General features: G+C 41.7%; 1 protein-coding gene across 4 annotated transcripts; it reads right to left on the reverse strand.

The window, feature by feature from the left end:
* Positions 1–4,235: 4,235 nt before the first annotated feature.
* Positions 4,236–11,726, reverse strand: NXT2 (nuclear transport factor 2 like export factor 2). Of its 4 annotated transcripts, none has more exons than XM_047716478.1 (5): positions 11,549–11,726; positions 10,490–10,574; positions 9,196–9,282; positions 7,309–7,453; positions 4,236–6,425 (listed from the first exon to the last, which is right to left on the reverse strand). In XM_047716478.1, the coding sequence occupies exons 1-5, from the start codon at positions 11,647–11,649 to the stop codon at positions 6,244–6,246; spliced, it is 600 nt and encodes a 199-aa protein (XP_047572434.1). In that variant the 5' UTR covers positions 11,650–11,726; the 3' UTR covers positions 4,236–6,243. The 4 variants fall into 4 exon arrangements, with proteins under 4 accessions (XP_047572434.1, XP_047572433.1, XP_047572437.1 ...); XM_047716477.1 differs by having other exon boundaries at positions 10,490–10,577; XM_047716481.1 differs by lacking the exon at positions 11,549–11,726 and adding an exon at positions 10,695–10,859.
* Positions 11,727–13,288: the final 1,562 nt, after the last annotated feature.

Here is a 13,288-nt window from a genome sequence, read left to right on the forward strand (position 1 = left end):
TGGCTCATGCAGGTGTGTAATGGTGGTTAGGTATGTTACTACTGTGTGCCAGGCCCAGTATGGTTTTTACCCCATGCAAGCCTCACAATGACCTTGCCACGGAAGTATTACTCCTCCTTTTGTAGTTAAGGCAGTGGGGGGCTCTGGTAGAGTATTAATAACTTGTTAAAGGATCACACAGCTGGTAAGTGGCAAGTCCCCAATTCACCTCCACGTCTCTTTGACTCCAAGTCGACTCATTAGTTCACACTGACATGACGTTCTAGAGTTCTCCCAGGCTGCTACCAAAGGGGCTCTGCAGGCTAATGAGAAGGATGGGGGACAGAAACGGGGTTTGGGAGGGTTCTCAGGCCACTAACAGCTAGGTGAGAGCCGCAGCAGAATAAAAGACATTTCCCACAGTGAACAGAAGTCGAAAGAATGCATCATTGGTAAGATATTTGGGAGGTTATATGCAGGGCTCATTGATAGCTGATGATAAATAAATAGTACGTAGAAGTCTGCCTTCTGCAAGGTAGAGTTTGAGGGGCATAAATCAAGCTCCTCCCATCCCTCACACACAAAACATATGCCCAAAGGGCCAAGATTAGTGGTTGTTGTCTTTGAGTTCTAGTATGGTTCCAGCTGCTTCCAGACAAAGTACAACCTTGAAGCCAATCAATTCCATAGTGAGCATATGAGTTAACAAACTGAGCTTGAAAATGGAGGCTGGAGCCTGAGGGAATGAACCTTAGGGCAAAGGAGATCCAGATAGGATGAGAAAGGGGATTTGAAAAGAAGGCAGAATAGTCCAGAGTCAGCAACTGAGGGGACCTTGCTAAGCAAAACAAAGTAGGGTCCCAGAAAAATGGGAGGAAGGGTACAGAGGTAGGAGGCCTCCTAGTTCCTAGTTTTGCCACTGGTCTCCCAGAGATGTGTGAATGTATTTATGTTTTTAGTTGCAGTCCTTATTCCGAGGTGGAAGGGCTTCCTTAACCACCATGCCTTCCTTCCAGTGTGATTATAAATCCTCTGTACAAGGAGCCGCTATTTCCTGGTTTCTCTCTCCCACTTCCTCCCCTTTTCTTTCCAGTTGTTTGGAAAGCAACATTTCCCCAACTGTCCCCACCCCCACCCCCACCAGCTAATTTCTCCTCTGGTCCCTTCTCCCAGGTTTGCCTTTCCTTTCTCTCTCTCTATCCAGCAACATACAAAGCCAATGAATTATTAGCTCTGAGGTTGGGCCCAGACCACTGGGAATCTGGGGTGCCACAGACAGACAGATAAGCTTATTGGAGAAATCATTCCCAGAGGCTCTTTGAGAAACAGTACAAAAGGATAGGGGGACAAATTGTGTGTTGACCAGCTCAGGAAGCTCAGGGCTCCAAGGGGGCTGGCGGCACCTGCCACTTATGTTACTGACCCCTCCTCCCTGACTTCCTGTCTTGTGGAAGAGAATTGGAATCGATAATGTTCTAGGCCATTTCTTTCCCCCCATGACAGAAAGACCTCTCAAAAAGACAATTGTGGATTGTTACTCCTGCTTCCCTTGAAGAGCCTAAATCACTTTTGTACAGTAAAACAGTCCTTTCTCTCTGTATTGATCTAATCTGAGCCTTGTGCAGCTGAAGTCTTGCACAGGCCGTGGCAAGTTGTGGTTGTGGACAGCAGTCTCTGTCACCTGATTATACCCTCAAAGAACCAGAATCTAGGGAGAGACCAAAGCCAATGAATCTTTGTCTTGTGCAAATTGTCTTGTGCAGTGTTTTCACATCTGTCGTCTTATTCAAGCCTCACAACCACCCGTTGGGAGCCAGACAAGGAAAATCTCCATGCAACAGACGAAGATGGAGGCCCAGAGTAAGTGAGTCACCAAAGGTCACAGGATCAGCCTGAGACTACAGGTCTCCTTTGGGTCTGGGACCTGGACTGACTCCATTGAAACCACCATAGCTTGTGTTAAACCAAGGGGCTGATATGCCGTATCTGGAATGTTCAAGAAGAAAGGGAAAGGGAACACACACACACACACAGAGGATTGACCTAAAATAGACCAAAATACAGTTTATGCAGTATCAGACCATGTTCAGAGGGTTTCTGCCAGAATGCCTTCTCAATACTCTTCTTGGACACCTGAAATCTGGTGTCCTCTCCTCCCCATTTCAAGTCTTCATTGCCACACATGCTACTCTCAGATTCTGCCTAGGGACTAAACAGTTGCTTCCTTACCTCTGAACTTTGGGGGCAAGGCAATGACAGGGAAGAAAACAGTGCTGCCTTTCATGGCCCTCTGCAATTATGACATGCAACTATGAGAGGAGGAAGTTTTTGATCATTCCTAAGTCATGGTGACATGGCTGACACATGGCACCACTTTTCCCAAGCTGCCCAACCCCATCCCTCACTAGAAAGTGATAGTGAAAATTACATGCTTGTTCTTTTTTGTTTTCCAAACGGCTTCTACAGTCCATTAAGAAGTTGTAAAAAATCTATGCAGCAGGCTGTGATCAGAATTTTCAAAAAAAAAAAAAAAAAAACCCTAGTACAGTGAAATAGAAAGTACCAGAACAAACTTGCAAGTAGTATGCATGAGGCTTCTTTTGGACATAATATTTCATTTGCCACATGTATGCATCTGTGTGCTGGATTGTGGTATTTTATACTTCTTATTGTGTGTTCAGGCAAAACCTTTGAAAGTCACCAATTTAGAAGACACACACCTCAGTGTGAGATACAGGCTCTATCCTAGCTTCATCGGATATGTTATTCTGGCAATACTGTTTCCTCTTTTTAGTGTTTCTCCAGGGAGCAGACTGACCTATACAGCCCACACATGGTCACTGACAACTCTTTCGTACAGAAAGCTGCATTTGGCAATGAAAGGCAAATATTAATAGAATACTGCAGTTTGGTAGCCAAGTGTTTTGATGAAATATTTTCATTGTATAGAGCCAACTGTTAAATCTAAAAGCTAACTATGCCCCACCATTTCCCCCTAGATATCTTTACCCTTCATACCATGTGTGTCTTTTTTTTTTTAAAGATTTTATTATTTATTTGACAGAGAGAGATCACAAGTAGACAGAGAGGCAGGCAGAGAGAGAGAGAGAGAGAGAGAGGGAAGCAGGCTCCCTGCTGAGCAGAGAGCCCGATGCGGGACTCGATCCCAGGACCCTGAGATCATGACCTGAGCCGAAGGCAGCGGCTCAACCCACTGAGCCACCCAGGCGCCCCCCATGTGTGTCTTTTCTATACCCTGTATTAAATAACAAAAATTAGCAAATGAAGTCCCCTTCTACCAGATTTCCTGCCTCACTTTCAAGCTAGTCAATCCAGCAATATTCCAGAATAAGGGAACTCCTAGTATCTTCTTGCCTTTTTTGGACTCCTTGCCCCTTCTCCAAACACATAGACCCTTTCACCTCACTGGGATTATCTTTGAAACACATCCTCTTAATTTCCAAAAACCAGGCACACGTTAAGTTCCAATTCACTAAGGCTCATGCATATTTAAATAAGCTCGGTGGCTCTTCCAGCCACATAAAGCTAATCATGCAAATAACTTGACAAAATTTGAATCCTGAGGTACTAGCTTCCTAGGCTTATGGCTGTTTCCTTCCACTACGCCTACAAATTCAGACCTAAGTAGATTCCTAATCATTTTTATCTAGGTAAATCATTGCTGGACATATCAACCTCATCTAAGATGCCATTGATTTTAAGACTCTCCAGTATTTTGGTACTACTGAGAAAAGCGGGGAGAGCCTATTCAAGTATGATTCAGCATCAGTTTAGGATCCAGGCCAATCTCAGGGATATTAAATTGTGAAAAGTAAGTGCATCTGTGAAGAGATGGTTTCAAGGGCTGTTGCCTCTTCTCACCCCTCTTCAAGTGCCTGGTGACACATTTTAAGGTAGAATTGAAATTAATGGGTCGACCCCTCTTTCTGGAAACCAACTGTCTTTTGGCGTAACTGCCTGCTAAATCCAGCATTTTGGCTAAAGTTTCTCAAGGTTAAAATTTCCAACATCGGAAACCTCGCTGCTGGCTCAAACGGGATCTCGTGAGTGTGAGTATGTGGTAGGCAAAGAATAGGATGGGCTGGAGAAAGGACAAAATCCAGGTTGTCAACCCATTTTCAACATTCTAACCTGTGTATTTTTTTTTTTTAGTTTGAAATACTTTGTATGGTAAAGAAACAACTAATTTCGTGAGTTAAAAAAAAAAATTAAAAGACCTTAAAACAAGCTTGAGAAAACTTGACACAAGGCAAATTTTATTTTATTTTTTCAAGTTACAAAAATATCATGTCAAAAAATACAGTCTTAGTCCATACAAGAGTAGTTCCAGCCATTTAAAAGGTCTACAGAGTTTGGAAAAAGTAATGTATATAGAAGTCTTAAAACATATAACCACACAATTCAGTTATTGCTAGTTATGTGCAGCTTTCACTTGAGACCATTCTCTTCAAGGCAAAAGGCAGTGTTCAGGCACTGACTGTTGCCTGCTCAAGGTGTAGGTTTAGACGGCCAATCCAAAGTTAGAATGAGCTCACTTTGAGTAGACCTTATATAACGCGTAAGTTTTGATCAGTACTACAAGAGGGTGTGGGCTATATTTCAGTTCCACCCCTTCCTCCCATATTTAATTCTATTCTCTTAACACATTAGAAGTAAAATGTGTAGTTTGGGGCAAGAGTGAATGAATTGCTGGTTTTCAAAGCAAGTGATGAGAAACCCTAACTTTGAGTTGTGATGGAGAAACAAAGCTGGCACATTTAGCTTAAAAACACTGAAACAATAAACACAAGAAAGGAGAAAAATCGAAAGTTTAACAAAAACCAAAGCTAGCTTTTTCTCTTTAGATGTTGAGACGGAACACGAATCAACTTGTTCCTCTGAAGTCTAGGAGCTTATGAAAATCTGCTGTCCTCTGTTTTCTCTTTAAAAAGACTAAGAGCTAGCCACATGACAGGAACATGCTTTCAAACAGTTCTGCTTAGTCAACAGAAGAACGAATCATCAAATTAAAAAATTTTAACTTTAAATAAGGAAGAAAGGAAAGAAAACAAAACAAAAGCAATTGACCGTGTAAAACACAGAGAACAAATCACTGACTTTGGGGGATGGGTAATACATCGGAGACTTTTGGCCTGAAGTTCACATGGAAGACTTAGAAGCTAAGAGTGTCCCACAGAAATAGCGACGGCTTTGTTTCCCACTTTCCTGTCACACCCTGCAGGGTCAGCATTATTGCTGACATCTTACCCCCAGAAGTTCTTGAATAAATCTGAGACATAGATTGGTGATAAGTATGAGGTGAACTGGAAGAACCTTTCAAAAGCATTCTTTGAACAAAAGTGACACTCGGGACCATTTTGGCAAGGATAATTTATGACTTAAATCCTCAAAATAGGCTACACTTTTAGGAGGTAGAAAACAAGTACCAAAAATTTACCATTTGGCCACCCTCCTTAACTTTTGGCCAACCTTGGATCCTCTCCATTTCTCACTCCCCATTCTCCCATTAAAGCTATTAGTGCTACTACCATTCGTTACCTAAAGTTATAAACTTGGAGCTACCAAGAAAAATCTCAAGTAGTTTTGTTTTTAAACCACTGAGTATATCGAATACTCAAGTATCAACTGGGAACATTTTAGTAGATTAATTCACTCCATAAGAAAACATGCCTACATAAAACAAATACTTAACACGAAAAAGACTACTGAACATCTCTACATGCTAATAAGTCAGAGCAGCTATGCAAACCTAAATTAGTAATGTTTTCACGAAACTGATTTGGATAAGCCTTATATTAAAACTGCATTACCAGCATTTATTGAAAATACGGATGTGTCTCACTAAAAAATTAAGCTAATAACAACAACAAAAACTCTACTTCCTCCCAGAGAGGTACATTGTGCTGATATCCCATAGATAGTATTATAAAAGGGTTTCATTTTTGCAATAGGCTGGGCTCACAGTGCATGTGTTAATACAGAGACCACGTGTGCAATATTATCACAAGAATGTCATTAGTGAAATGTATATAAGGCATGTAAAAAACTCGCATTAAAGCTCTTAAGGGCAAGGATCCAAACAGGCAGCCACTAGAAAAGGTGCTGCTAGGAATAAAAAAGTATTAAAGAAAACAGTTTCAGCACATACTAGTTTATAGTGCTTCCATAATAAAATGAATTACTTCACATAAATTTATGTTGCTGGAACTAATGGACCAAACAAGAATGGACTTCTGCCCCCTTTTAACTACTAGCCCAATCTTGGAAACGGAAGCAGTCACTTGCAATCTTCCACACGGTGTTGGTAGGAGTCGCCTGGGCAGTCAGCAGGAAGTTCTGGTTGAAGTAGTGTTGTTTGTTTCCATCAAACTTCACAGTTCCACTGGTCACAACAAGAACTGTGGTCTGGGCCTGAGTAGCTTGCTCTTCACCCACATAAAATAAAAAAAGAGAAGAGGTCACAGTTTCTATCTCTAAAGAAGTAGATCTTCAGGCTTAAATGACATTGCTTCTAACAACACAGAAAAAAAAAAGTTTCATAAACTTTCTTTACCTTGAGCATAACCTTGAGCATGCACACCCAAAGGCAGAAAACGAAATTATTGTTTCAAAGCATATTAAAATTATTTTCAGTCCAGAAGGGGTTTGGGGACTCTAATGAAGCGCTTTTTTGCACAGGACCATTTGATTTCTCTATTTATTAATATTTCATTGTGTTTCTAACAGAACTTTGTCATACTTTGCCTTCTTAAGCTATTCTTTTTAAAAACTACAATGGGGAAAGAAAATCACCCTGAACTACTACTTCTGACGCTTAGGACCCCATCTAGAGGTCAATCTTACATAGCACATCAATCTACCTTGAATCAAACTCTTGCCAAATAATTTTTTCCTGTAACAGAATAAATTTGTCTGTGAAATTTCAGTAGGTTGTAAAATAATAACATTAATCAGAAATTGGTATAATTTTTCTCTGGAAACATTTCAAGGCACAAAAGGGAGTTGTTTATTCAGGGACGATAGATAATTCAGTTCTCTCCCAACAAGCAAAAGCACACTTAGCCTCAATTTCTCACTCATTTTTAATAAACCATAATCACACAATCCAACAGAAGGCTAGTGGTCTTCTGGAATTAGATGCACCTAAAGAAAAACCAATAATTTAATCTGACTGCTGAATTTTTCATTTTTAACATGCTCAAAAAAGTAATTATTTCCATTGCTACAAGTTGCTTGCTGCTTTTGGTGTTCAAGCTTAGTGCTCACTAAAGGAAAACAAAAGAAAACGTTGAAAGAATGTGATCTTACCATGCACTGGTTGGCAATCTAACATATTGACCTGGAACTCACTAGAAGGCAACATCTCAAAAAAATTAGTTAGGGCTTCCAGCCCTGTAACAACATTTCCATTCCATATTAAAGTGGCCTTGTCCAAATACAGCCTGGTTAGTGCCTTAAAGAGGAAAAAAAAGGTAAAGATTTTGTTTCTAGGGAAGCATGTTATAGAAATGGATCAAGGGGCTACAGGTGACATATAAACATTTCCACAGTTCTACCTCCATTTCCACTCCCCTTGCCCCCCACCCCCGGAAGATAATGTGAGCAAAGAAGGTGTCTGACTGATCATTTTGGATTTAATAGAGACAATTTCACTTTAGCCATGAAAACACTTTGCATCCAAGCTGGAAGAGGGTTTTGAAGTTTTGGTTTCCTTTTCTTAAAATGAATTAAGATTATGAGTTTTAAGCATATGCAGCCCCAGACCAGGTTTAGTCTCCCTCCGGTCGGTGTCTAATTCTGAGGATTAAAGTTGTCGATCGGGTCCTACCTGGCCACTCCAACCCAAGTGTTTACGTATACGTGAGTCATCTGATGTTTGAACCATTTAATGTTGTATGTGTTAGGAAGAATTCTTTTAGTACTACTCAAACACCGTATTTTGTTCAAAAGAATCACAATTACTTGCTAGTGCAGGTCTTTGCTAAGTCATGTAAATTAATGCCCACATAAGGCAGAATTCAAGGGTTAACCCTGTAGGAACAGGAGTTGGTCACAGGAGGTTAGCTTGTCACAGGACAGATTATTTGCTTAATCCTAAAATTTTACTTGGATGCAAAGACCAGCTCCTTATCTTGACTCTGGTAATAAAACTATGTTGTCTTTTTTTTTTGCTACTTTATTTTTGAAAGTAAGTTTATTGTGCAAGACACAATAAACATCTATCATCAGGTCCCTTGTCAAACATCAGTATCAGAAACCTATCTTCTGCCAAAAAAAAGAGAAATTTTTTTTTAAACCATAATCTTTTTTTTTTAAGATTTTATTTATTTATTTGACAGGCAGAGATCACCAGTAGGCAGAGAGGCAGGCAGAGAGAGAGAGAGGAGGAAGCAGGCTCCCTGTGGTGCAGAGAGCCTGACGTGGGGCTCGATCCCAGGACCCTGAGATCATGACCTGACCTGAAGGCAGAGGCTTTAACCCTCTGAGCCACCCAGGCGCCCCAAAAAGAGAAATTTTGTGAGATTAACTTCTCTACCTGCAGCATAGAGAAAATGCTCTAAAGCAGTCCTATGCTGCTAAGAGGCTTAGGCAAGACTCCAGCACATACTGAAACAATTACTTACATATATGACTCAGGGATAAATCACAACAAATAAGCTGATGACATGAGAATCTGCTCTGTTGAAAACTAAAAGTATCCAAACCATGTGGGTCCTATTTGTGAGCTTTAATCAGAACTTACTACAGCTGTGAGCTTTAATCAGAAATTACCAATACTGGAACTTAAACAAGCAAATCAAGGAACATTCCCTGTAATGGCAGACTCCTTCACTAACACTAATGCTGTTTAAAGCATATTGACTGAATGATGGGATTAAAAAGGTAATATATTTAAGTAAGCATATGTCAAGCCCCATGTTAATTGCAGTAAGTTACTTCTCACTTACCACCATAAAAATAAAATGAGGTTAAGAGAGGTTAGCAGTTTGCCCAAGATCACAGAGTTAAGTAGATGCAAAGCTGAGAGAGGATCCCAGAACCCACACTTCCATAATATCATACCCATCCTTCCCTAAACAACGCACTTTTAAAGAACAAGTCCACAATGATCACTTATGCAAGCCTGGCTAAGAAAAAACAAAAGACAAAAAACCCTGGTACTTAACAAAGAATAGTAGAGTCTATAACACTCACCCGTCTTCTTTTGTCCATTGTCTCATAGTAAATATTGACAAATTCCTCAGCAGCTCTACATGCCTGATCTACATGAGTCTTAAAATCCTAGGAGAAAAAATTCAGACGTGTACATTACCACCTCTCCAACCCCTAACAAACAGAAACCCACCAACAAAAACTAATGATTTATTTCAGTCACTCTGTACCTCCATACACAGTCCATATTCTTTTGTATAAATTAGGAAATTATAAAGTTCAGGGCTCGAGGTGCCTGGGTGGCTCAGTGGGTTAAAGCCTCTGCCTTCGGCTCAAGTCATGATCCCAGGGTCCTGGGATCGAGCCCCACATCGGGCTCTCTGCTCCGCGGGGAGCCTGCTTCCTTCTCTCTCTCTGCCTGCCTCTCTGCCTACTTGTGGTCTCTCTCTGTCAAATAAATAAATAAAATCTTTTAAAAAAATAAAAAATAAATAAATAAAGTTCAGGGCTCAAGTTTCCAGTTTTTACATTTTCTACCATTTTAAAGTAAGTGTATTTAGGACATAGTCATCCCTCATTAATGTTCTCATCTTAAATTGAAATTGGTAATCTTTCCTTGGTAACCGGTGCTGTTTAAGTACTGTAGGCTTCCAATGTGTTACAAAACATTAACCTTAATAGAAATGATGTGGTCTGAACCTTAAAAAGGGCGGGCGAGGGGTAGAGAGCTGAATCAGAAGTTATGACAAGGAGTTGCTCAGTGGGAACAAAATAAGAGTACAAAATAAAGGCCAACGAAATACTTGAAAAAGTACATACTTAGGAAACTTCCCCACATTATGTAAAAATTCACTGGCATTTGCCAAGAATTGCAGAACCGAAGAAGAGAAATGCTGTTGGGGTTTTCTCCTGCCGGATGATTAGTAAGTACCTTTCCCCCAGCCATTCACGGAGCCCAGCCTATTATCTGAATTAAGAATCCGTTTCATTTCTCTGTCAGGTGATGGAAAGTTATTGTAAAGGGAAATAATGAAGAATAAAAGATCCCAAGCCATAAACAGACCCCAACATTCCTGCCTCTGGCCAATTCCCATCTCGGAGTCCTTTCCAGGAGAAAGAGACTACACAGACGCCGGGGTTTGGGTGGCGGTGGGGGAATAGGGGGGCTATGGACCAAAAGGGGCTACAGAGAGGGAATCCCGCCCCCGAAGCCCAGCGGGCCAGGCCCTGATTCGCCACTGCACCACGTGACCGCCAGGCAGCCCGCCCCAGCGCCCCTCCCCTCAGCTGCCCAAGCCGCGGCGCCCCGGCACCCTGCCGCGGCCCCGGCACTCACCACGGTCGTGGCCATGAGCGAGCCCGAAGCAGCCTGTTCTGGCAGTGGCGGCGTCACTACCTCTTCACGTGTCCGGCGTTCTCGGCTGCTGCAAGACCAAGTATTTAGAAAGACAGCTAAACCCGCCAAACACCGAATTCTCTACCCGCCCATTCTCCCCCGGAAGTAGCTCAGTCCGTTGTTAAAAGCACCCCGATGTTCCCACCTTAAGTACACGTCCCTTCAGTTCCGACCGTACCCTTCTATCTGCCTTCTGTATTCATTTGTTAGCTATTTATCTACTTCGGGGGAGAAAAAAAATGCTCGACTTTCATAAACGAGATACTCTAACCGAAAGTATCCATTTTCCTAGCGACACGGGACAAGCAAAGATCATCTAAACGATCCAATAGCGGGGCTTCTTTGCTCCAAGAGGCGGGGCCAAGGCTAGCCAAAGACCAATGAGAAACGCGAGGAGACCTGCTAGCTTTGTAGCCTATAGGAAAAAGGGGTGGAGTTTGGCGAAGTAGGCAATCACTCCGCGCATGACTAGTGGAGACGGATTTAAAGTTCTGGAACATTCTAGAAGAATCTAACCTCACTGAATTGAATCCCAATGGTCTCAGTAGCATTCCTAAAATTATTCACAAATCACGGATTTGGTTATCTGCTATTCATAAGGAAAGGCTTATCAAGTTCCTTCATTCTAACATACCGTTTTTGTCTCAGACTTCAAATGAAGATTAGTATACATGGCCATTTACCACCTTCTGCAACCGACTCTCTAAGAACAGGTAGAATTTTACTGCCTGATGATCATGAGCAAGTATTTTTTCTAAGCATTTTAATCTACATTCACTTATTACTTCAATAACACTATGATGTAATCCTTTCCGGTTTATAGCTAAGGCACAAGTTGATTAACCTGTTCAGGGTCACAAACTAGTTAGGGTTCAAGCTCGAGAGTTTTAACTACCATTACAACCTGATTTCACTGTCCAGCATCCTTTAAAACCATTCACCTCATAGGCACTGACAAATTCTGGGTTGTCAAATCAATTAGATACTCTATAGCCTTACCACGAATAACTGGTTTCTGGCTCCTCATCAAAATATTCCCTTCTTCGTTGGTATCTTCCTGAGTCTCCGCCATGAGACCAGTCTCTCCTGAATCTTCTCATACTCAGGCGTTATTTTTTCCTCCTAACTCTCCGCTGTTCAGACTAGCTTCAACTGCAAATCCACCCGCTTTCTTCCTTTGCGCCCCTCTTACTGGCGTCACTTCCGGGGGCTGTCTCTTATTTAAAAGTCCCTCCTCCCACGTGACTTCAACTGCTACCCGTATGCTAATGACTCTACGTAACAGGGCTCTAGCCCCCCCCCTTCCCTGACCTCCAGTTATGCATATGGAATTTTGCTAGATATGAACACCGGACTGTGCTACAGCTTTCTCAAACTCATGGAGTCCAAAATTTGAATTCCTTATTTCCTCTGCACATCCAACCTGTATTCTTTGAGTCATCTATGTTCAAATATTTGGAATCTTTATTTGTAGCACCCCATCATCATAATTCATTTGTTCATTCAAAAAATAATAAACATTTAGTATGGACTACCACATTATGCAAGGTTCTGAATATAGAGTGGTAAAAAAAATAGACATGATTCATATGCTCATAAACTTCACAGTATAATGGCAATAAAAGACAATAAACAAAATATTAATGTACTACAGAGGAATTCCAAGTAACTTGTTCAATTCTCATTTTTTTAAGCAACCTCTCTTCCCTCCCTCCCCTCTCCTCTGCTCCTCTCCCCTCTCCCCAACCCACCCCTCCTCTCCCCTCCCCACCCCTCTTCTCCCCCATCCCTTCTGTTCAGCTCTGTTCCCCCTTCCCTTCTGCTTCCCTCCCCCACTTTTCCTCCCCCTCCCTCTCTCCCGTCCATTCTGCTCCCTTCCCCTCCACTCCCCTCCCCCTTTCACCCTCCTCCCCTCCCCCACCCTCACTTTCTCTCCTCAATGCACAAACATTATCACTCTTATCATTTTTCCAAAACTTTCCTAATTTTTAAAGGCCTATCTTGGTTTGGTCTCAATTTGACTTTCCAGACTTCTCTCCCATTATTTGCCAATAGTGGCAAAGTTAGTTACTATGGTTTACCAAATAACACTCATGTTTACTGCTCTATAGGTGATTGTATTTCTTAATTAAGAGTTCAGAATATGGGGGTGCCTGGGTGGCTCAGTGGGTTAAGCCTCTGCCTTCAGCTCAGGTCATGATCTCAGGGTCCTGGGATCCAGCCCCATATCAGGCTTTCTGCTCAGTGGGGAGCCTGCTTCCCCCTCTCTCTCTGCCTGCTGCCCTGCCTACTTGTGATCTTTCTTTCTTTGTCAAATAAATAAATAAATAAATAAATAAATAAATAAAATCTTAAAAAAAAAAAGAGAGTTCGGAATATGTGTCTGGCATTCATTATAATTTTGTTCAATCCTCAGGACCCCTGGAGAGATAGATATTATTATCCAGGTTTTGAAGAATTTAAATGGCAATTCAAAGAGTTTAAGTAAGTTGGCTAAAATGACATCGCTTTTGGAACTGAGATTTCAACCCACAGCTGGCTGGTCCCAAAGTCTTTGCTCTTAGACACTGCTAGCCATGCATGTGCTTAAACTATGCTTATTTTGAATTGTTTTTTGCCTGCATTTCTACCTGCCCAAAAGGCTGTGACCTGTCCTATGGCCACGTTGAGTATCTATTGGTGGTGAGCAATAGCGCTGGGGACTAGAGGAGTTTTGGGACAGCTCTAGAGGTGGAGCTG

Source organism: Lutra lutra, chromosome X (assembly GCF_902655055.1).
Source record: "Lutra lutra chromosome X, mLutLut1.2, whole genome shotgun sequence".
NCBI lineage: Eukaryota > Metazoa > Chordata > Mammalia > Carnivora > Mustelidae > Lutra > Lutra lutra.

Bases quoted from the DNA above. Each gene is read 5' to 3' on its own strand.
- NXT2 (XM_047716477.1), bottom strand. From the start codon at position 11,649: ATGAGAAGATTCAGGAGAGACTGGTCTCATGGCGGAGACTCAGGAAGA. The intron at 7,454-9,195 runs GTGAGTGTTATA...TTCCTCTTTAAG, and splicing joins CAATGGACAAAAGAAGACGG to GCACTAACCAGGCTGTATTT. The intron at 6,426-7,308 runs GTAAGATCACAT...ATGTGGGTGAAG, and splicing joins AGATTGCCAACCAGTGCATG to AGCAAGCTACTCAGGCCCAG.